This window comes from Ranitomeya variabilis, chromosome 1 (assembly GCF_051348905.1).
Source record: "Ranitomeya variabilis isolate aRanVar5 chromosome 1, aRanVar5.hap1, whole genome shotgun sequence".
Classification (NCBI taxonomy): domain Eukaryota; kingdom Metazoa; phylum Chordata; class Amphibia; order Anura; family Dendrobatidae; genus Ranitomeya; species Ranitomeya variabilis.
This window is the reverse complement of record NC_135232.1, coordinates 45,758,731-45,784,277: the sequence shown is the minus strand read 5'-3', so window position 1 is coordinate 45,784,277 and position 25,547 is coordinate 45,758,731. Positions and strand designations below refer to the sequence as shown.

Here is a 25,547-nt window from a genome sequence, read left to right as displayed (position 1 = left end):
GAATTCAGCAGTTCGCTCCGATTTGTCCAGGAATTCCAGTTTGCGTTAAGTTTATTCAGCGCAAATCGAATGTATATTATGCCGCCATTTTCCTGAGTTTGCTTGAATCAAACTGCAAAAAATTTGGATTCCAGCCAATGAAATTCCAATTCCGAACAAATTCGATATTTCTATTTCATTGTATAAATGACAAGTTCTGCTATGTTTTTAATGCACTTTGGCCAATATTTATTAATCATATCCTAATCACTGTTTAAAACAAATTTTGCCCCTCCCAAAAAATTTTTTGTAGGTTGCACGCCGTAGGAGTTGAAAACAATGGACAGGGTGCAGTCCCTACATTTTAGGTTGCGGTAACATACGGTGGTCAAGCTGCAATTTTAAATTGCAGAAGCCCTGTGCTGCTTCGACTTTCCACTCTTGCCCTGCACAAGACCGTGCGACTGGTCCTAATGGCGGCTGGTTTCATGCCATACTACGTGATTGTGCGGGGAAACAGTGGAAGAGCGTGGCGGTACGGGACTGCTTTAGCATCATCACTGCGTGTAAACGCAGTCTTATGTTCAGATGGCTGTAATAAAACGTCATGTGCAGCTCTGTTCATAACGGATGAATGCAGGAGCCACCTTCTGTTTTTCTGCACTAGTCTGGTCTGTAAATTGGACCAAACTAGTACATGCTGCAATTTTTTTCCATGTAGAACGTTGGCCCGTGTCTAACATCGGCCGTGTGCACTGGCAGACTTGTTATACTGCATGCGTGTTGTCACTGTGTGCAGTCCGTGGTGCAGCGCGCGTCAGAGGCAGCTCGATGTCTGTTGGAACAAACGATTATTTGGCCAAGAGCCTTCTTGACTAGCTCTCCGATGACATGTCTGATGGTGGCTTATTTCCGGGAGACGATACGATCTTTAGTTCAAAATCGGACATTGTGGATCGATATTTTCCCCTACATAATAAGTGACAATTATGTGTAAGGGGGAGGTGAAGAAACCAGATTATATGTTAATTACCCGGACAACTATGTTTAGCAAACCAAGAAGAATTGACTTTTTATCTCTATGTTGGCTTTTGGATTTAAGTGTTGATTTCTGGTTGGTCAAGAAAACAGACTTTTGTTTGTGTAAGCCTGGAATATTGACTTGTAAGCTGATATTTGATATAATATAGTGTGCTCTTATCCTTGATGAATAGTGAGGTCTACTTATATGATAATTATACATCATCTAGCCCAGATAGTTTCTTGATTTTTAAAAGAGAGGAGGAAAATCTATGCAAATAGATCACATAATCAAACAAGGCATCTTGGTTGTCACCATTCTTCCCCTTATCTGTGAGGGTTCCCTGAAGGACACTGGTTAACTCTAAAAATAGGTTACATGCCACTATATAAAGATACTTTTTCTTCTGGTCGATGTGACTTTTCAGGATCTCAGCTTTGGGTACTATGGACCCAGCTGGTAGAACACAGGACTGCTTCATTGACCATCACTGAAACCACAGACACGTCTTAAAGAATCCAGGTTGGGGCAATCTGTTCACCTGGCCACATGCCTTATTGCTCTCGGTTAGCTCCCTAATCTTTTCGTTACCTCCTCACTGTGGGGGCCTGCTAAAAGTGGGGAGCCACTGGTGGGGGTATGCGACACTGGAAGCAGCTCTAATCCCGGCGAGTCAACGGAAGGGTGAGACTCTGTAATTTGTACCAACTTAGGTATTTGCTGGGAGTGTTCTGTATGCTATTGTGTGTTGGTGGTTCAATAAATTGCCACACTGTTTCACCCTCACCCTATGTTGTCTGAGTAGTGTTCTGCCCACATTAAAAGGTGAGCAAGCATTCGGCGGAACGATCCCTAGTCCATGCGGTCCCGGCTAGCGGACCTGGGCACCCACCGATCCCCGTGTCTCCACAGGGGGCTTTATTCTTTCACTGATGAAGGCTAACAAGTTGTATCTGTGTTAAAGGACACGATCATTGCCTCAAAAATGAATGATATCATCTCTACACCCATCAGGTTTCCCTCATATTATCTCTTGCAAAAAAAAAAAGCAAAAGCAAAATCCGAAAATCTAAAAATATCACGCAACGCGTTGTTTTCATTCATTTTCTGCCAGCAAATGAAATCTGTACCGGAGGATGCTGAAAACATTAGGCTAATTTGATAACACCCTGCTGCTCTTGTGCAAGGTCTGATTCAGCAGCGCTAATGATAACAGTGAGCCAGTCATTGGATCTGTTCCCAGATAATGCGTTCCACTCGTGTCGGAGAGACGGAGATTAGAACAATTGAAATATCTCTTATCTATTAAAGCTGATGTCACTACTACAGGAATGTCTCTATTATCTAATCATTTGCAAATCTTAACATCGATAATTTGTAGTATGATATGGAAAAATCTGGAAAACAAATCTGGGGGAGTTCAAACGTGAAAAATTGCAATATTATTCAACCAGAGAACCCAATTTCATGCATGTCCGCGCTCACGCACCCAACCGATTTTCTTGGACGAGTGATAGCACTCGTGCCTATGATATTCTATAGGACTGTGCAGATGTTCGATATTTTCTCCTAAGAATGAGTTATCTGCGGAAAAAATTGGAGACATGTCTGATTTTGATCTGAAGGGTCGCATAAAAATCAACAATGCAAATCTATGGGTCCTCGAAAAAATCGGACCGCACTTGGATGACATCCAAGTATGGTCCAATTTTCACAGGCTGACAGGAGAAGGTGGAAAAACGTTTTTTTCTTATATCCACATATGAGAAAAATTGATGCCACTCCGATCAAAGTCTGATCCAAATAGCCGGTCCGTTTTTCACAAAAAAGAACCAAATTTGTCACTCACCTCAATGTGCCATGTTCCGCTCTCATCCAACCTATCAAGTACATTCATCTCAATGGCCGGCAAGCACTGCTACAGTATAAAAGGGGTCGTTTTGACAAGACAATCCCTTTACATGGAATTTCCATCTAGGATGGTATCTGATCTTCAGTCTCTTAAGTGGAATAACTTAAAAAAAAAAACGTGTGGATGTGTTGCCCCAAGCAGATACTCAACAGGTCTGTTCAAGAGAGTGACTACTCGATGCTTCCATATCATGGACAATCTTTGGTGGGTTTTCCAACCATTTCCATGCCAAGTGCGTCATTAATAATTTATCTACAGCAACTAATTTGTTAATGGTCTCATTGACAAGTTTATTTAAGGCCAGTTTAACACATCAGTGAAACACATGCTACGCTCAGATCGTAAGACCCTGTCCTGATATCTGAGTTAGCTTCAGATAAGCCTTCCAATCCAAGCATAGTCCATTCTTCTCAAATGTGTAAAACCAGCCTAAGTCATTCATAGGTGTTGATGCATGGGTCATGGATTTAAGGGTTGTCCAGTACAGTGGTGGAAGAAAAAATATATGCTCTACTCACCTGTTGATGCCAGGAGACCGATGGAGGACACACTACAGAGGAGTGATGCTGGTCCACCAACTTGGTCCTACTGGAATTCAATCAATCAAATATGGCATAACTTGATGATTTTGCCAAGATCGGCTGACCATCTAATAGGTATGTGACCTCCTGACTTTTCCTAAACAGATAATGTAAGGGGGCATTCAATTGATTGGAATTTAATCGCCCAAAAAGTTTTGTTCGAAGATGTTGCTCTCTCGTAGAGAACATAGGAATGCTCGGCTGAGCGTTACTGTCTATGGCGGACACGGGAGAGATCTCTGTCAGCCAAACCATCGTTCACCCAACACTTGTCTAATGTGTATCATCAGCTTAGCATTTATTGTAGTCAGGAACCTCTTTTAGCAACATGTTTTTTCTAAAACGTGTCCTTAGCTATTGAGTCTATCAGCATACATGGAAGAAGTGTTCCACCATATAGCCAAATGGAATGAGTTTTTTGGAGACTCTACCCCCTTTCCATCAAAACCAATGGTCAGCTTAGCATTTACTGTTGTTGGGAACCCCTTTAATTAAAATGTTAATCTAAAACTTGCCCTACGCTATTGAGTCTATCAACATACATGGAAGAAGTATTTCACCCTGTAGCCAAATAGAATGATTTTTCCCCCTTTCCATCAAAACCAATATTCATTTATTTTTTTTCTCCCCATTTTCCATAACTTTCTTATGTTTCCTGAAAAACAGGAAATAAATTGAGAAACAGTTCAGCCATTGTTTTATGGGTTTTCTATTTACGACATTCACTGGGCAGTAAAAATGACTTGGCGCCTTAATTCTGCAGGTCAGTATGATCACAGTCATATCACATTTGTAGAGTTTTATTTATTTTACTGCTTTTGAAAAAAAAAATCAGAAGTTTAAAAACAATTGTTAAGTTGTATGGCCATTTCTTGAGATAATTACATGTTTCATTTTCCTCTCGATGGAGCTGTGTGGGACTTTTTTTGTGAGGCAGCCTGTAGTTTGTTACTACTTGAGGGTAAATATGACTTTTTGAATGCGTTTTATTACATTGTACATTGTTTGTGGAGGAGAGGTGACCAAAACCAGCTATGGTGGCATTTCGGTTGCTTATTTCCTACGGTGTTCACCACGTAAGGCAATTTGTCAAAAAAAGTGCTATTTAATCTGAGAGTTGACCAGTGTAGGCCCAGAGAGTCTGATTCCTGGGATCTGTCAATTGCTCAGCAGCATGCTTTAGTTTCAATACAATCAGCATTTTATCAGCAGGAGATCATCACTGGAGGACTAGGTGTCATGTGCAAGCCAGTCAGCTAATGTGTGAAACCCCACCCCCACCAACAATTGGCTGACAATGTACAGGAAGCTACCAATCAGTGGTGTGGGCGGAGTTATACACAGCTCAGCAGTGTGAGCACCGCTACATCTGCAGCAGAGAAAACAGGGATTCTATCAATACTGCACCAAGCAGCTCAGTAAGTGACACATCGCTGGAATCAGGCTCTCTTACCCTACATTATGCTGCTCTCAGATTACATAGCAAAAACCTTCTAACAGATCCCCTTTGAATCATTTCATATTTTCATGGTTATGGATTCTTCTTCTTTTTAATATTCTTTGAAAAAAAATATGCTTTTCAGCCTAGGTTGTAAGAGGTACTTGGTTTACGAATGTCGAAACACTGATGACTTAAACATTTTGGTCTCTCAATCATAATAAATTGTGCTATAGAATTGATAGAAGTTTCCAAGTGGTCCCAAATCCAGTCCATATTGGCTCCAAGCTCACAGATCCCCACCAATTTTATTTTCTCATATTCCCAATTGAAATGTTAAGCTGTAGCAAACAGAGTAGAATTCCAATGTAAGCCTAATAATATGTTTAGGTAATTTTCTTAGATAGATCTTTTCATTAGTTTATCATTGACTTTTCTTTATTATGTCTGGTGATTGACAACCTGACAATTTCAATAAGATTTCACTTGTCTGGTGGGCTTCTTCTTATACGACCCCTTTGGAATTATGTGCTTCTTATATAGAAAGTTTTTGTAGACTTTTTATTTATTTATTTTTTAGCTGTGGACAACCTTTATCTCTTAGATGATGAAAGCACAGAGGAAACAAAGGTCTCAGACAGCACAAGACATGAGTCACCAGATCACGTCCTGTACTTTGCTTTGTTTTGCACCGTCTCAATCCCTTTTATAAAATTAAAGTGAGACCGTACTGGGCCGCAGGCCTTTGAAGGGAGCACGACATGACTGGGTTGAGGGGGCCTATAGGGAGCTGGTTATGGTGATATGGGCAGTGTGTTTAGGGTTAAAGGATTTGAATAATAATAATAGGGCCGGGATAGGGCTTTGAGGAGTAGGAGGGATTAGGAGGTGGGGTTAAGGGGGTTAATATAAAAGGGGTGGCCATGTTAGTGGGGCAACCATTTTAAGAGCCACCAGTACAGCTGAAACAAGCTCCCACCCACCCTTCCCTTATTATTAACTACGCAGTGGAAACCCGATTATGGAGATTAGTCAAAACACAGTCTAAAGGTTTGGGCAGTTTATGTTTAAGTAATGGTATGGTTTTGTCGCGACAGCATGGTGTGGGGGGGGGGTCCTCGAAGTTGGTGATGCCAGTAAAATGGCGATTCAATGGGGGGGGAATCTCAAGAGTTCCTGGACTCCCTCTTGGGTGGACTAAGTTGACGGGAACGTGATGGTCACAAGGAAAGGATAAATGGAATCCTTGGATATTCGTGGCGGGTACTGGCCAGTCGAGTCTTTTGACATCTCTGAACTGGTGTTTAATGGCTAGAGGCAGGACTTGGCCTGGAGACAAGGTTGGATATTGACCTGAGGCTGTCATAATGTGGGGCTTCGAGGACTGTCCCCCCCTTTGTGAAAAATGTTTAAAAATATTCCACCCCAACCACTCTATATAACAGACCTCTGCCCTTCCCTAATAACCTTCCTCTCCAACATCACTGAAGGAGAGCTTACTCACCTCCTTTCCAAATCACACCTCACCACCTATGCACTTGACCCCATCCCTTCCCACCTGCTTCGCAACCTCAATAACACTCTCATTCTAGCCCTAACCCATCTCTTCAACCTATCGCTATCTTCTGGTATCTTCCCCTCTGCCTTCAAATATGCCACCATTACACCCATCATCAAAAAAACAAACCTGACCCAACTGCTATGTCCAGCTATACCACCTATTTCACTGCTCCCATTTGCTTCAAAACTCCTTGAGCAGCATGTCCATGCTCAACTTTCCTCCCACCTCTCATCTAACTCTGTCCTTGACAAACTCCAATCTGGTTTCCACCCCCACCACTCCACCGAAACTGCCCTGACCAAAATTACTAATGACTTACAGCGAAAGCTAACAGACAGTTCTCCATCCTCCTCCTTCTCAACCTGTCCACTGCCTTCAGCACAGTCGACCACTGCCTACTTCTACAGATTTTTTCTTCCCTTGGCTTCAAAGACCTTGCACTGTCCTGGATTGCCTCATACCTTTCCGACCGCACATTTAGCGTTTCCCACTCCCACACTACCTCCTCATCCCGCCCTCTCTCTGTTGGTGTCCCTCAAGGCTCTGTCCTGGGCCCCTACTCTTTTCCATCTATACCCTTGGCCTAGGACAACTCATAAAGTCCTATGGCTTCCAGTACCACCTGTACCTCTCTGGCCCAGATATCACCTCCCTCCTGTCCAGAATCCTGGAGTGTCTATCAGCCATATCCTCCTTCTTCATCTCTCGCTTCCTAAAACTCAATGTAGACAAAACCGAACTCATCATCTTTCCTCCATCTCGCGTATCTCCCCTACCCGATCATTCTATTTTGGTAAACGACATCATGTTCTCTCCCGCACCTGTAATCCGCTACCTCGGATTAACTCTCAACTCTGCCCTGTCCTTCAAACCGCATATACAAACTCTTGCCACCTCCTGTCACCTCCAACTCAAAAATATTGCCAGAATCCGTCCCTTCCTCAGCCCTCAATCTACTAAAACTCTTATGCATGCCCTCATCATCTCCCACCTCGACTACTGCAACACCCTCCTCTGTGGCCTCCCCGCTAACTCTCTTGCATCACTCCAGTCTGTCCTCAACTCTGCTGCCCAGCTAATCCACCTCTCTCCTCTCTCCTCCCCTGCTTCACCCCTCTGCAAATCCCTCCACTGGCTCCCAATTCCCCAACGAATCCAGTTGAAACTACTAACACTACAAAGCCATCCACAACCTGTCCCCTCCCTATATCTCTGAACTAATCTCCCACTATCTTCCCTCACGTAATCTTCGATCCTCCCACAACCTCCTACTCTCCACTACACTTATTTGTTCCTCACACAACCGCTTCAAAGATTTCTCCGGAATATCCCCTATCCTCTGAAATTCCACACCTCAACGCATCCGATTATCCACCACACTCGGATCCTTCAGACGGAACCTGAAAACCCATCTCTTCAGGAAAGCCTACAGCCTGCAATAACAATTCTGCCGCCTCACCACCACCAGAGCTGCTGCACCCCCGACCTTCTGGCTCTTCCCCATTATCCTGTAGAATGTAAGTCCGCAATGACAGGGTCCTCTCCCCTCAACCAGTCTGTCATTGTAAATTAGTTTACTGTAAATCAGGGGTGTCAAACTGCATTCCTCGAGGGCCTCAAACCATGCGTGTTTTCAAGATTTCCTTCTCATTGCACAAGGTGCTGGAATCATTCTGTGCAGGTGATTAAATGATCACCTGTGCAATACAAGGAAATCCTGAAAACATGACCTTTTTGCAGCCCTTGAGAAATGCAGTTTGACACCCCTGCTGTAAATGATATCTATAACCCTGTATAGCACCATGAAATTAATGGTTCTATATAAATAAAAAATAATAATAATAATAATAATAATATCAATAATAATAAAATGTTAATAAAAGGCTACTGTGGCCAATTTATCCAAAAACTGTTTGATGAGTCGTTATTCATAGGATATGTGTTGTGAATTCTGTTTGTGGGCTCCCCCGGTGGTGTTTTATGGTATTGCCACTTATTTGCCTTCTTCTATCCTTGATCACCTGTTGACACCCATTAGGGGAGTTTCCTATTTAAGCCTGCTTGGCTGCTGGTCTGATGCCGGCCAACAATGTATCAGTAGCATTCTGTTGCATTCTCCTGCCTCAAGTTCCAGTTCAGCTAAGTTGAATTTTGTTCCTAGTTAATGCTATTTTTTTGTCCAGCTATTTGCAATGTGACTCTCTGTAGCTGGAAGCTCTCGTGGACTGAAATTGCCACTCCAGTGGCATGAGTTGTCACTGGAGTTTTAAAGTAATTTCAGGATGGTGTTTTTGAGTAGTGTTTTGAAGTTGACCGTGAAGTAACTCTTTCCTGTACTTCTGCTATCTAGTAAGCGGACCTCACTGTGCTAAATCTGCTGTTCATCCTACGTATGTCTTTTCCTCTTGACTCACCGTCAATATTTGTGGGGGCTGCTATCTCCTTTTGGGGTTCATCTCTGGAGGTAAGGCAGGCCTGTATATTCCTCTGATAAGGGTAGTTAGATCTCCGGCTGGCGCGTGGTGTCTAGGGCATCGTAGGAAACACTCCCCGGCTACTTCCAGTGTTGTGTCAGGTTCAGGTCACGGTCACTTTAGTTTCCATCACCCGAGAGCTAGTCCGTTTGTTATTTTTGATTTCCCTGCCATTGGGAAAATCATAACAGTTTGGCCGGCCAAACTGTGTTAAAACTATGCACTAAAGCAGGAAAGGATATGAAAAGGTTTTTTTTTTTCCCTTCTGTGTTTGGAAAGTGCACCTTAGTGCTTATTTGTACTCCTTGCTTAAACTGCAGTCTTCAGCCTTTTTTTTTTTTCCTCTCCTCTTAATCTCTGAATGGCTTTGGTTACACCTGTTTGAATCATGGATCCACAGAGTTTGGTTGCAGGTCTGAATAACCTGGCTACAAAGGTCCAGAACTTACAAGATTTTGTTATACGTGCTCCAATGTCTGAACCTAAGATTCCTATGCCTGAATTTTTTACCGGAGACAGATCCCGTTTTTTGAATTTCAGAGAGAATTGTAAATTGTTTTTGTCTCTGAAATCTCACTCTGCTGGTGATCCTGCGCAACAGGTTAAAATTGTTATTTCTCTATTGCGGGGTGACCCACAAAGTTGGGCATTTGCATTGTCGCCAGGGGATCCTGCGTTATTAAATGTAGATGCGTTTTTTCTGGCTTTGGGGTTGCTTTATGAAGAACCTAATTTAGAGATTTTGGCTGAGAAAGCCTTGATAGCTCTTTCCCAAGGGCAAGATGAAGCTGAGATATACTGCCAGAAATTTCGTAAATGGTCGGTGCTTACTAAATGGAATGAGTGCGCTCTAGCAGCTAATTTCAGAGAAGGTCTCTCTGATGCCGTGAAGGATGTCATGGTGGGGTTCCCTGTGCCTACAGGTCTGAATGATGCCATGAAATTGGCTATCCAGATTGATCGGCGTTTACGGGAGCGCAAATCTGTGCACCATATGGCGGTATCTTCTGAGCAAAAATCTGTGCACCATATGGCGGTATCTTTTGAGCAAAAACCTGTGCACCATATGGCGGTATCTTCTGAGCAAAAACCTGTGCACCATATGGCGGTATCTTCTGAGCAAAGACCTGTGCATCATTTGGCGGTGACCTCTGAAAAGGCACCAGAGCATATGCAATGCGATAGTGTATTGTCTAGAGGCGAACGACAGAATTACAGGCGCAAAAATGGGTTGTGCTTCTATTGTGGAGATCCAGCTCATGTTATATCAGCATGCTCTAAACGCATAAAGAAGGTTGATAAAAAGGTTGATAAATCTTTTTCTATGGGTACCTTGCAGTCTAAATTTCTTTTGTCCGTGACATTGATTTGTACTTTATCATCTGTTACTGTGGATGCTTATGTGGATTCTGGCGCCGCTCTGAGTCTCATGGATTGGTCCTTTGCCAAGCGTTGTGGGTTTGATTTAGAGCCTCTGGAGGTTTCTATTCCCTTAAAGGGTATTGATTCTACACCTTTGGCTAGCAATAAACCACAATATTGGACACAAGTGACTATGCATCTTTCCCCAGACCATCAGGAGACTATTCGTTTCCTTGTGTTATATAATCTACATGACGTATTAGTACTTGGATTACCATGGTTACAGATTCATAATCCAGTCTTGGACTGGAGATCAATGTCTGTGCTGAGTTGGGGATGTCGGGGGATTCATGGGGATGCACCCTTGGTTCCCATTTCTTCATCTACTCCCTCTGAGATCCCAGCATTTCTGTCAGATTTTTATGATGTCTTTCAGGAGCCTAAAACTGATTCTCTCCCCCCTCACAGAGAGTGTGACTGCGCTATTGAGTTGATTCCCGGTAGTAAATTTCCTAAGGGTCGCTTGTTTAATTTGTCTGTACCTGAACATACTGCTATGCGGGAGTATATCAGAGAATCTTTGGAAAAGGGTCATATTCGCCCCTCTTTGTCTCCATTGGGGGCAGGGTTTTTTTTTTGTGGGTAAAAAGGATGGTTCATTGAGACCTTGTATCGACTATCGACTTCTGAATAAGATTACTGTTAAATACCAGTACCCGTTACCTTTACTGACTGATCTTTTTGCTCGCATAAAGGGGGCGAAGTGGTTCACTAAGATCGATCTACGTGGTGCGTATAATTTGGTGCGGATTAAGCAGGGGGATGAGTGGAAGACCGCATTTAATACGCCTGAAGGCCATTTTGAGTATTTGGTAATGCCTTTCGGTCTCGCGAATGCCCCTTCCGTCTTTCAGTCCTTTATGCACGATATTTTCCGTGAATATCTGGATAAATTTATGATTGTGTATTTGGATGATATTTTGATTTTTTCGGAGGACTGGGAATCTCATGTTCAACAGGTCAGGAGAGTTTTTCAGGTTTTACGAGCTAATTCTCTATTTGTGAAGGGCTCAAAGTGTATTTTTGGAGTTCAGAGAATTTCCTTTCTGGGATATATTTTTTCCCCTTCATCTATGGAGATGGACCCTGTTAAGGTTCAGGCTATTTGTGATTGGATACAACCTACTTCTCTAAAGAGTCTTCAGAAGTTCTTGGGATTTGCTAATTTCTATCGCCGATTCATAGCGGGTTTTTCTGCCATTGCTAGACCTTTGACTGATTTGACCAAGAAGGGTGCTGATGTTGCTAATTGGTCCTCTGCGGCTGTGGAGGCCTTTCGGGAGCTTAAGCGCCGCTTTTCTTCTGCTCCTGTGTTGCGCCAGCCTGATGTTTCGCTCCCATTCCAGGTTGAAGTAGATGCTTCCGAGATCGGAGCAGGTGCAGTTTTGTCGCAGAAAGGTCCTGACTGCTCAGTGATGAGACCATGTGCGTTTTTCTCTCGAAAGTTTTCGCCCGCTGAGCGAAATTATGATGTTGGAAATCGGGAGCTCTTGGCCATGAAGTGGGCATTTGAGGAGTGGCGTCATTGGCTTGAGGGTGCTAGACACCAGGTGGTGGTCTTGACTGACCACAAAAATCTAATTTATCTTGAGTCAGCCAGGCGTCTGAATCCTAGACAGGCGCGCTGGTCGTTGTTTTTCTCTCGATTTAACTTTGTGGTCTCATATCTGCCTGGGTCTAAGAATGTGAGGGCGGATGCCCTCTCTAGGAGTTTTGAGCCTGACTCGCCTGGTGATTCCGAACCTACTGGCATCCTGAAGGATGGGGTGATATTGTCAGCTGTCTCCCCAGACCTGCGGCGCTCTTTGCAGGAGTTTCAGGTGGATAGGCCTGATCGCTGTCCGCCTGGTAGACTGTTTGTCCCTGTTGACTGGACCAGTAGAGTTATTTCGGAGGTTCACTCTTCCGCGTTGGCAGGTCATCCTGGAATTTTTGGCACCAGGGATCTGGTGTCTAGGTCCTTCTGGTGGCCTTCCTTGTCTCGAGATGTACGTATTTTTGTGCAGTCTTGTGATGTTTGTGCTCGGGCTAAGCCCTGCTGTTCCCGGGCCAGCGGGTTGTTGTTGCCCTTGCCTATTCCTAAGAGGCCTTGGACGCACATCTCTATGGACTTTATTTCTGACCTTCCTGTTTCTCGTAGGATGTCCGTCATCTGGGTGGTGTGTGACCGTTTTTCCAAGATGGTTCACTTGGTACCTTTGCCCAAATTGCCCTCCTCCTCTGAGCTGGTCCCTCTATTTTTTCAGAATGTTGTGCGTTTGCATGGTATTCCTGAGAATATAGTGTCTGACAGGGGTACTCAGTTTGTGTCTAGATTTTGGCGGGCGTTCTGTGCCAGGATGGGCATCGACTTGTCGTTTTCGTCTGCGTTCCATCCTCAGACTAATGGCCAGACTGAGCGTACTAATCAGACCTTGGAGACTTACTTGAGGTGTTTTGTGTCCGCTGATCAGGACGATTGGCTTGATTTTTTGCCATTGGCAGAGTTTGCCCTTAACAATCGGGCCAGTTCTGCCACTTTGGTTTCTCCATTTTTTTGTAATTCAGGGTTTCACCCTCGCTTTTCGTCCGGTCAATTGGAGTCTTCGGATTGTCCTGGAGTAGATGCTGTGGTTGATAGAATGCATCAGATTTGGGGACAGGTTGTGGACAATCTAAAGTTGTCCCAGGAGAAGACTCAACAGTTCACTAATCGTCATCGGCGTGTCGGTCCTCGTCTTTGTGTTGGGGACCTGGTTTGGTTGTCTTCTCGATTTGTTCCTATGAAGGTCTCGTCTCCTAAGTTTAAGCCTCGGTTTATCGGCCCTTATAGGATTCTGGAGGTTCTCAATCCTGTGTCCTTTCGTTTGGACCTCCCAGCATCTTTTACTATTCATAATGTTTTTCATCGGTCATTATTGCGGAGGTATGAGGTGCCGGTTGTTCCGTCTGCTGATCCTCCTGCTCCTGTGCTGGTTGAGGGTGAGTTGGAGTATGTGGTGGAAAAGATCTTGGACTCCCGTGTTTCCAGACGGAAACTTCAGTATCTGGTTAAGTGGAAAGGCTATGGCCAGGAGGATAATTCTTGGGTGACAGCATCTGATGTTCATGCTCCTGATTTGGTTCGTGCATTCCATAGTGCTCATCCAGATCGCCCTGGTGGTTCTGGTGAGGGTTCGGTGCCCCCTCCTTAAGGGGGGGGTACTGTTGTGAATTCTGTTTGGTGGCTCCCCCGGTGGTGTTTTATGGTATTGCCACTTATTTGCCTTCTTCTATCCTTGATCACCTGTTGACACCCATTAGGGGAGTTTCCTATTTAAGCCTGCTTGGCTGCTGGTCTGATGCCAGCCAACAATGTATCAGTAGCATTCTGTTGCATTCTCCTGCCTCAAGTTCCAGTTCAGCTAAGTTGAATTTTGTTCCTAGTTAATGCTATTTTTTTGTCCAGCTATTTGCAATGTGACTCTCTGTAGCTGGAAGCTCTCGTGGACTGAAATTGCCACTCCAGTGGCATGAGTTGTCACTGGAGTTTTAAAGTAATTTCAGGATGGTGTTTTTGAGTAGTGTTTTGAAGTTGACCGTGAAGTAACTCTTTCCTGTACTTCTGCTATCTAGTAAGCGGACCTCACTGTGCTAAATCTGCTGTTCATCCTACGTATGTCTTTTCCTCTTGACTCACCGTCAATATTTGTGGGGGCCTGCTATCTCCTTTTGGGGTTCATCTCTGGAGGTAAGGCAGGCCTGTATATTCCTCTGATAGGGGTAGTTAGATCTCCGGCTGGCGCGTGGTGTCTAGGGCATCGTAGGAAACACTCCCCGGCTACTTCCAGTGTTGTGTCAGGTTCAGGTCACGGTCACTTTAGTTTCCATCACCCGAGAGCTAGTCCGTTTGTTATTTTTGATTTCCCTGCCATTGGGAAAATCATAACAGATATGGTATTAGAATTGGTTGGTTGAATTGGTATGGGGGATTTTGAAAAGGGGGTGAAGCTCACGGGAATCACGAATACCCAATTTTCAAGTCAACTTTACTGTTGGAACTGGTGTATCCCAAATTCAGTAGTTAGCAGGTACAAAGCTTGGTTTTCACATAACATTCTAGTTCATACAGGCACAAAAATATTGTTTTCATGTAGCGGCACATCACTTAGTGAAGTATTCATACCCTGTGAACTTTTCCAGATTTTTTCACGTTACACCCAAAAAACGTAAATGTATTTTATCGGGATTTTATATGATATATGAACACAAAGTAGAAAGTATTTGTGAAGCATAAAGGAAATGACACAAGGTTTTCTTAATGTTTTAAAAATATAAATCTGAAAATCGTGGCGTGCATTTGTATTCATCAACCCTGTAGTATGATACTCCTAAATAAAATTCTGAGTGACCAGTTGTCTCCAGAAGTCACATAATTACTAAAATGAGTCCACTGGTGTGTAATTTCTTCTCAGTATAACTACAGCTGTTTTGTGAAGGCCTCAGAGGATTGTTTGAAAATCCTGCTTTGAGCAGGGCGTTGGACCAGATGACCCAGGAGGTCCCTTCCAACTCTACCATTCTATGATTCTATGATTCTATTAGGGATCAAACAGCTTCATGAAAACCAAGGAACACACCAGACAGGTCAGGGATAAAGTTGTGGAGAAGAGTAAAGCAGGGTTAGGTTAAAAAAAAAATAGCTCAAGCTCTGAACATCTCACGGAGCACTGTTCAAGCCATCATCCAAAAATGGAAGGAGGATGGCACAACTGCAAACCTACCAAGACATGGCCGTCCACCTAATGTGACATCCCAAGCACTAACTAGAGAAGCAGCCAAGAGGCCCATGGCCACTCTGGAGGAGCTGCAGAGATCCGCAGCTCAGGTGGGAGAATGTTATGGACCTGGTGGTTAGGTGCACCAGGAATGACCTGATAGTTAAACACGGAATCGGGACGAGCTCTGGGGAAATGGGAACTCTGCTGACCGCAAACCCTACTCCTATCAACACAACTAGAAATAGCCGTGGAGCGTGCCTGACTCTGCCTAGACGCCTCTTCACAGCCTAAGAGCTAACTACCCCTAAAGAAAGGAAACAAAGCCTCACTTGCCTCAGAGAAATTTCCCCAAAGGTAAAAGCAGCCCCCCACAAGTATTGACTGTGAGTTAAGAGGAAATCACAAACACAGGATGAAATAGGCTTTAGCAAAGAGAGGCCAGTCTAAGTAAACAGATTGAGGATAGAAAAGGGATCTTTGCGGTCAACACAACAAACTACAAAAACCACGCAGAGTGTGCAAAAAATACCCCCGCACCGATTCACGGTGCGGTGGTGCCACTCTGCACCCCCAGAGCTTCCAGCTAGCCAGGCAGATTCATGATAGCAAGCTGGACTAGAACTTAGCAAGAAAAACCATAAGTAACAAATGAACAAGCCGGAACTTAGCTTTTGCTGGAGTAGACAGGTCCTCAGAAAGATCCAAGAGAGATCTGAACCAGTACTAGAACATTGACAGCTGGCATGGAGTAACGATCTGAGTGGAGTTAAATAGAGAATCCTAGCCTAGCCCTAAACGAGGGCAGCTGGGGAAGGAATCTCAGAACCAGCAGCTCCCCTCACAGCCACCAGAGGGAGTCCAAGGACAGAACTCACCGAAGTACCATTCATGACCACAGGAGGGAGTTCGAGAACGGAATTCACAACAGGAGAATCTGTCCACAGGATAACTAATATACTAAACAAATCTGGTCTTTTTGGAAGAGTGGCAACAATAAAGCCATTTTTGAAAGCAAGCTATAAGAAGTCCCATGTGCAGCTTGCAAAAAGCCATGTAGGGGTAAAGCGAGCATGTGGAAGAAGGTGCTCTGGTTTGATGAGACCAAAGTAAAAAAAATTTGTGCTAAATACAAAATGCTATGTGTGCCAGAAAAAGAACTCTGCACATCACCATAAAAATACCATTCCCACCATCACACATGATGGTGGCAACATCATGCTGTGGGGATGCATTTCTTGAGCAGGGACAGGGAAGCTGGTTGGAGTTGAAAGGGAAATGGATAGAGCTAAATACAGGGCAATCCTGGAGGAAAATCCTGTTAGAGTGTGCAGAAAACTTGAGACTGGGGCGTAGGTTCACCTTCCAGTAAAACAATGATTCCAAACATACTGCCAGAGCAGTAAGATTTAGATCAGGGGTCTCAAACTCGGCTGGGTATATGGGCCACATATAGTAAAATTTTAATTTGAGGAGCCGCATTATTTGAAGGACAAAGTGACATGTTTATTCCGGCAGCCCTTAATTTCAGTAGAATGTCTGCCCTTGGACGCACATTCAGTTGAAATGTATTACCGCGTAGAGACTCTGCACAGTAATACCAATGCAAGCTGTCAGCCAATCAGAGGCCAGTACTTGACATCTGCATGCTGACGCATGACAGCAGAGGTGTACCTAGGTTTTTTGGCACACAGGGCAAGAATTCGGCGCCCCCCTCACCCCAAGCACTTGTGCAATTTGCACACTTAGTCACGTGCCGAGTCGATGAGCTGATTTTCCTAATTCAATGTTCAGTGAAAAACAGAGAAGCAGGAAGAGAAACTCATTGTCATGTGACCGTAAGTATGAAAATCGCATGAGTGAAGTGTCCATGTGATGATGACTGCTGGAACCTGCAGAGCTGAATCCTGACAGTGAGAATACTACATGCTGTCAGGATTGGCTACAGGGCTTCATTTTATAATAAAAGTGCTCATCCAGGTTGGAGATGAAAGTATTCAGTCACTATACGCGACTGCAGCTTCTCAATTCTTACAGTGCATGCACTGCTCACTTTTAGGATTCTCCTTTGCACAAGTATGTGATTTGGATACTTCTGGCCACATTCCATCTAGACTTCTCAGGCCTCGCTCCATTCATTTTCATTGAATGAGGCCACGCATGTCTAGTTGGCATGTGACAGTTTGTATGCAAATCGCCAGAACCAGACAATCCTGACAGCGTGCAGTGCGCACTGTGAGAATTCAGAATTCTGCAGTCACATAGAATGACTGCAGACTCATCACAAACTTGGACAACCTCTTTAATGCTCCTAACAAATAAAATGATAAGAATCAGTCATTATCACAAAAAAAATTTACATCCAGGTACCTGATAGATGACGTTGTCTCTGGAGTCGTTCTCCTTCTTTTCTTCTTCATCTTGTGCAGACTCCATGATGAGTTTTCTCATCCACAGCCGTCTCTGCAGACTTCCATCTTCTTTAGTCTCCTGCAGCACATCCCCACACGATGCCCTTAAAGGGAACCTGTCACCAGGTTTGGCCGTTACAGCCACCACCTTTCAGGGCTTGTATACAGCATTCTATAATGCTATAGATAAGCCCCCCGATCCGACCTGCAAATAAAGAAAAATAACTTACTATATTTACCTGGGGACAGTCTGGTCCGATGGGTGTCACAGGTCCGGGTCTGGCGCCTCCCATCTTCTTACGATCCCCGTCCTGCTTGCTTCACAAGCTCCCCGGCATCGCGCTCCTGCGCAGGCGTACTTATCTGCCCTGACACTGCAGTACTTTGCTCTGCCCTCAACAGGACAGATAAGTACGCCTGCGCAGGAGCGCGATGCCGGGGAGCCGATGTGGATGACGCATCGCAAGAAGATGGGAGGCGCCAGACCAGGACCTGTGACACCCATTGGACCGGACCGCCCCCAAGTGAGTATAAAAGTTGTTCGTCTTCTCTTGCAGGTCGGATCAAGGGCTTATCTACAGAATTATAGAATACTGTAGATAAGCCCTGAAAGGCAGTGGCCATAACTCGTATCAGCCAAACCTGGTGACAGGTTCCCTTTAAAGATAGCAGTGTCGTTATAATGCTCCTGAATAAAAATATCTGCCCTGCACTGAGCCCCTGAATAAATAATTGGCCCATTACACTAAATACCCCCATCACAGTAAATCTCCCCCTGGCTCGTTACAGTAAATTTCCCCCACACACAGTAAATACCCCCCCACAGCATTTTAATAGAAGTATATTATAAAACGATTTAGATTATGGCACTAAATAGATAGAGAATTAGAATGAAAATGTCTTTGTCTTCTGACCGCCCCTTTAATTTTGCAGCTAGTGACACCTCTCTATAATACAGATATACAGGGGTTTTTTTTTATCTGAAAATACTGTCCGGTGTTTGGTGAGAAGATGGCACTTCCCTGACTGTTTGCCACCAGAGAAAACTTTTTGCAAATATTGATAATGCCGGGGACCTGGGAAGAAGCAGCACAGGAGCCGATTCACAATTCATAGCTATGAGACACAGTATACAGTTCTCCTATTTGTGGCCCTGGTTATCTTATTTTTTCACCCCTTTCTCACAAACCTCAGATCAGACCTGTCTCTAGCTGTAAGTAAGTACAGAGTTAAAAAAAAGCAAACTACAAATAAACCGTGTAACCCAACAATGCAATAGGTGAAAAGAGAAGCTCCCCTTTAAATATTGCCATTGTGTTTTCTCTCAGGGTTATCTCTCCGAAGGGCTGGTGACTAAGTGGTATCGATCTCCTCGCCTGCTCCTCTCACCTAATAATTATACCAAAGCCATTGACATGTGGGCGGCCGGATGCATATTAGCAGAAATGCTGACAGGTCGGATGCTTTTTGCAGGTACGTTTTAAGCTATAATAGCTCTTTTTAAAAGGAATGTTTCATACATATTATTTAAGTTTTATTTACTAGATATCAGTCTGAAGAAGAGAAATAATGCGGTTGCTTTTTGTTTTGTTTTTTAATGATACAGCTATTTTTTTAATTCATTTTTCAATACTTTCTTGGCAGTAGTCATATTGGAGCAGACACTTCCTGTATTGTCTGTATAGAGGCGGCCATATAGGAGCACACACTTCCTTCCTGTATTGTCTGTATAGAGGCGGCCATATTGGAGCACACACTTCCTGTATTGTCTGTATAGAGGCAGCCATATTAGAGCACACACTTCCTGTATTGTCTGTATAGAGGAGGCCATATTGGAGCACACACTTCCTGTATTGTCTGTATAGAGGCAGCCATATTGGAGCACACACTTCCTGTATTGTCTGTATAGAGGCGGATATATTGGAGCACACACTTCCTGTATTGTCTGTATAGAGGCGGCCATATTGGAGCACACACTTCCTTCCTGTATTGTCTGTATAGAGGAGGCCATATTGGAGCACACACTTCCTGTATTGTCTGTATAGAGGCAGCCATATTGGAGCACACACTTCCTGTATTGTCTGTATAGAGGCAGCCATATTAGAGCACACACTTCCTGTATTGTCTGTATAGAGGAGGCCATATTGGAGCACACACTTCCTGTATTGTCTGTATAGAGGCAGCCATATTGGAGCACACACTTCCTGTATTGTCTGTATAGAGGCAGCCATATTGGAGCACACACTTCCTGTATTGTCTGTATAGTGGCAGCCATATTGGAGCACACACTTCCTGTATTGTCTGTATAGAGGCGGCCATATTGGAGCACACACATCCTTCCTGTATTGTCTGTACAGTATAGAGGAGGTCATATTGGAGCACACACTTCCTTCCTGTATTGTCTGTGTAGAGGCAGCCATATTGGATCACACACTTCCTTCCTGTATTGTCTGTATAGAGGCGGCCATATTGGAGCACACACTTCCTTCCTGTATTGTCTGTATAGAGGCGGCCATATTGGAGCACACACTTCCTTCCTGTATTGTCTGTATAGAGGCGGCCATATTGGAGCAGACACTTCCTTCCTGTATTGTCTCTATAGAGATGGCTATATTGGATCACACACTTCCTTCCTGTATTGTCTGTATAGAGGCGGCCATATTGGAGCAGACACTTCCTTCCTGTATTGTCTGTATAGAGGCAGCCATATTGGAGCACACACTTCCTTCCTGTATTGTCTGTATAGAGGCGGCCATATTGGAGCACACACTTCCTTCCTGTATTGTCTGTAAAGAGGCGGCCATATTGGAGCACACACTTCCTTCCTGTATTGTCTGTATAGAGGCGGCCCTATTGGAGCAGACACTTCCTTTCTGTATTGTCTGTATAGAGGCAGCCATATTGAAGCACACACTTCCTGTATTGTCTGTATAGAGGCGGCGATATTGCAGCACACACTTCCTTCCTGCATTGTCTGTATAGAGGAGGCCATATTGGAGCAGACACTTCCTTCCTGTATTGTCTCTATAGAGATGGCTATATTGGATCACAAACTTCCTTCCTGTATTGTCTGTATAGAGGCAGCCATAGTGGAGCACACACTTCCTGTACTGTCTGTATAGAGGCGGCGATATTGCAGCACACACTTCCTTCCTGCATTGTCTGTATAGAGGAGGCCATATTGGAGCACACACTTCCTTCCTGCGTTGTCTGTACAGAGGCGGCCATATTGTAGCACATACTTCCTGTATTGTCTGTATAAAGGCGGCCATATTGGATGACATACTTCCTTCCTGTGTTGTCTGTATAGATGCGGCCATATTGAGGACACACTTCCTTCCTGTATTGTCTGTACAGCTTTATGGCAACCCCAAAACATAGAATATCCATCCTCCAAAGCCCAGGGAGTGACCAGAAAACTGCATACAAAGCCTTATCATTGTATAGTATTTATGCCCCTATATACAATAGATAAAATTCAACTAAAACCATCAAAATCGACTGACAGTGTATGGTGGCCCAATGACTCTCCCCTGACAGATAATGTCAGGAGACATTGATTTACATTTATAATTAGATGGTAGCCCGATTCTAAAGCATCGGGTATTCTAGAATATGTATGTAGTTTATTTATGAAGATTTAAGAATAATGCAATGAATACACAGGATTTTACATTTTAAATTGCGCACCAATATCGCTGATTGGTCAGCGAAGCGTGGTTCAAATCCCGCGCCAATACGCGGCCGGACTGCGCCTGTCGCTGATTGGTCGCGAGCGGCTGGCGCGACCAATCAGCAACCCGGGATTTCCATTACAGACAAACAGAATTAGATGATTATATACAGTACAGACCAAAAGTTTGGACACACCTTCTCATTTACAGATTTTTCTGTATTTTCATGACTATGAAAATTGTACATTCACAATGAAGGCATCAAAACTATGAATTAACACATGTGTGTAATTATATACTTAACAAAAATGTGTGAAACAACTGAAATTATGTCTTATATTCTAGGTTCTTCAAAGTAGCCACCTTTTGCTTTGATGACTGCCTTGCACACTCTTGGCATTCTCTTGATGAACTTTAAGAGGTAGTCACCGGGAAAGGTTTTCACTTCACAGGTGTGCCCTGTCAGGTTTAATAAGTGGGATTTCTTGCCTTATAAATGGTATTGGGACCATCAGTTGTGTTGTGCAGAAGTCTGGCGGATACACAGCTGATAGTCCTACTGAATAGGCTGTTAGAATTTGTATTATGGCAAGAAAAAAGCACCTAAGTAAAGAAAAACATGGCCATCATTACTTTAAGAAATGAAGGTCAGTCAGTCCGAAAAATTGGGAAAACTTTGAAAGTGTCCCCAAGTGCAGTGGCAAAAACCATCAAGTGCTACAAAGAAACTGGCTCACATGAGGACCGCCCCAGGAAAGGAAGACCAAGAGTCACCTCTGCTTCTGAGGATAAGTTTATCTGAGTCACCAGCCTCAGAAATCGCAGGTTAACAGCAGCTCAGATTAGAGACCAGGTCAATGCCACACAGAGTTCTAGCAGCAGACACATCTCTACAACAACTGTTAGGCCGAGATCACACACAGCGAGATACGGCCAAGTCTCGCAGGTTAAAAACAAGCTCTGGCATCGGCACTCCGGAGCGGAGCATGTGGCCGCATAGCAATACATGGAGCTGCACGCTCCGCTCCGGAGTGCCGGTGCCAGAGCTTGTTTTTAACCTGAGAGACTCGGCCGTATCTCGCTGTAGTGTGACTCCGGCCTTAAGAGGAGACTTTGTGCAGCAGGCCTTCATGGTAAAATAGCTGATAGGAAACCACTGCTAAGGACAGGCAACAAGCAGAAGAGACTTGTTAGGGCTAAAGAACACAGGAATGGACATTAGACCAGTGGAAATCTGTGTTTTGGTCTGATGAGTCCAAATTTGAGATCTTTGGTTCCAACCACCGTGTCTTTGTGCGACGCAGAAAAGGTGAACGGATGGACTCTGCATGCCTGGTTCCCACCGTGAAGCATGGAGGAGGAGGTGTGATAGTGTGGGGATGCTTTGCTGGTGACACTGTTGGGGATTTATTCAAAATTGAAGGCATACTGAACCAGCATGGCTACTACAGCATCTTGAACAGGCATGCTATTCCATCCGGTTTGCGTTTAGTTGGACCATCATTTATTTTTCAACAGGACAATAACCCCAAACACACCTCCAGGCTGTGTAAGGGCTATTTGACCAAGAAGGAGAGTAATGGGGTGCTACGCCAGATGACCTGGCCTCCACAGTCACCAGACCTGAACCCAATCGAGATGGTTTGGGGTGAGCTGGACCGCAGAGTGAAGGCAAAAGGGCCAACAAGTGCTAAGCATCTCTGGGAACTCCTTCAAGATTGTTGGAAGACCATTCCCGGTGACTACCTCTTGAAGCTCAGCAAGAGAATGCCAAGAGTGTGCAAAGCAGTAATCAAAGCAAAAGGTGGCTACTTTGAAGAACCTAGGATATACAACATAATTTCAGTTGTTTCACACTTTTTTGTTAAGTATATCATTCCACATGTGTTAATTCATAGTTTTGATGCCTTCAGTGTGAATGTACAATTTTCATAGTCATGAAAATACAGAAAAATCTTTAAGTGAGAAGGTGTGTCCAAACTTTTGATCTGTACTGTAGTAGATTTGGACTGCTTCACTGCTACATGGTATATATAAAATGAAGGTTCATAGCACATGAATTGGCCACTTAATGAGAGCCCACCAGTCACTGTTCTATATAGAAGTAGTGCAGTCTAAATTTCATATATTCAATGTTAGCATTGTATGCTTTTGTTTGTATATTATGGAGTCATAGCAGTTTGCACCTGTTCACACTTGTTTTATTCTGTCAAGAGTTGCTGTTTTTTGTTGTTGTTTTTTTTAATTTTTTTTTGTAGTAGATTTTTGGAGGTGGTGACTGCCTCCTTTTTTGGCTGCGCTCCTCCCATCAGCCTAAAGCTGTTTTTAATTAGTGGTGGATCCTTCCTGCCCTTTAAATTTGTAGACATTTAGCCCAGGAAATCCATGTATGACAAATAATAGGCTTAAGGTTCCATCAAAGAAAGGTCGCCTTGTCATGACTGGTGGGATCTCATAAATTGACTAATTTGTTTGCTTAGTACCTTCATTTCCTAAGTAGTATATTCTATAAAGCAGTAATGCAGTCCAAATTGTGTATATTCAATCATATTGCTTACAGAGGCTGCTATATCCTTTTTTGCTCTCGCAATATAGCTGTTATGAACTTGTCCAAACGATGATGAGATGACTCTGCTCATTATGTCCTAGTCTACACAGCAAAGCTGACAAGCAAGCTGTGGAAAACAGGAAAAGTAAGCTGATTGTGATTGGTCTAGCTGCCAGTGTGAATTATCAGTACTGTCATGTAAAACATGAAAAAACAACAAAAAGTTTACCCATTATGTCGACTTTATTAAAACCATCTTAAAGAAATAGTGTCTGGGCAAGAAAGTCAGTTTTTCTTTTAGACAGTTTTCTAAATGTCCTCCAACGTGAGTGGGTGACAGATTGTCTGTAACTCCACTAAAATTTTGTACGGAGTTTCCCTACACAAATACATTTGTAATGTAGGGTCTGTGCACGCGTTGAGCTCTACCTTTGATGTGAATCTGCCGTCCCTGCTGATTTAAGCACCCAATTTCAGCTTCTTTCTGTGATTACTGTGTATCGTTAAGTAAGCCTCATGCAGCTAGCTTTTCTAATTGCTGTGCCGCACATCATTTACCACAGTAGGATAATTAAGTCCCACATGACTCATTATAGGCTGAGAAAAGGGATCACTTCAATGAGAATGTAAATGTTTGACTTCTACTCCCCACTAATGCTCCAACCTGATGTTTTCCTATACTTAACTCAAGTGTCAGTCATAGGACGGGTTTACTCAAAAATCAAGATTAATGTCGCCATCTAGTGAGTAAAAAATTAAAAACTTTAATAAGTTTTTACTGGGCTTGTTAGATCAATAAAAAATTTTATAAATTGGAAGTAGATCAATTATCAGCTGATTGCTCCTATTGGCCCTAGAAACTGCCTGTGCAATATTGTAGATGGAAGCTATATGCCCATATTTTTTTTTTTTTTTTTAGCATGGGCTCCCTATTGAATCCTTCAGAGCCACCCTGGCTAATAGAGTGATGGACACTTTCTAAGATTTATGCCATAGTTGGAAATGGGCGTATCAGGCAAAATTTGAATGTGCCTATTTGTACAGATTTTCACAGCAAATTTGATTTGCAGAGAAGTTATTCTCCACAATTGTACCGTAATTTCCGGTATTTTGGTCTCTACAGACCTCATCATCACCTGTCCAGACCTCATCTCATCTTCTGATCACCACCACCCACACTGAAATCCCCGACCCTCTCACACTTAGCCGGGACTTCCGACCCTGGTGATGCCCGGGAGGGTTCATGATGTCAAGTTATGCCCCATGACCTTGTGCGTGCATGCACAGAACCACACCGATCCTCTAACACTTAGCCGGAACCTTCAACCCTGATGATGACTGGGAGGGTTCATGATGTCAAGTTGTGCCCCATGACCTTGTGCGTGCATGCACAGAACCACATCGATCCTCTCACACTTAGCCAGAACTTTCAACCCTGATGATGACCGGGATGGTTCATGATGTCAAGTTTGGCGCTGTGACCTTGTGCGTGCATGCACAGAGCCACACTGATTATCCTATATGAAGATGGGACTTCCAACCCTGATGATGCCCGGTAGGGTTCATGATGTCAAGTTTTGCGTTGTGAGCTTGTGCGTGCATGCACAGAGCCACACTGATCATCTCATATGGAGATGGGACTTCCGACCCTGATGATGCCTCGGAGGGTTCATGATGTCAAGTTGTGCCCCATGACCTTGTGAGTACATGCACAGAACCACACCGATCCTCTCACACTTAGCCAGAACTTTCAACCCTGATGATGACCGGGATGGTTCATGATGTCAAGT

General features: G+C 43.8%; 1 protein-coding gene across 2 annotated transcripts in view; it reads left to right on the top strand.

The window, feature by feature from the left end:
* The window catches only part of MAPK4 (mitogen-activated protein kinase 4), a 179,201-nt gene that overhangs the window by 140,822 nt on the left and 12,832 nt on the right, over positions 1 to 25,547 (top strand). For both annotated transcript variants that reach the window (XM_077282990.1, XM_077282998.1), the window contains one exon: positions 18,864 to 19,008. In XM_077282990.1, coding sequence (XP_077139105.1) covers positions 18,864 to 19,008 — 145 coding nt within the window. The remainder of the gene's footprint in view (positions 1 to 18,863; positions 19,009 to 25,547) is intronic.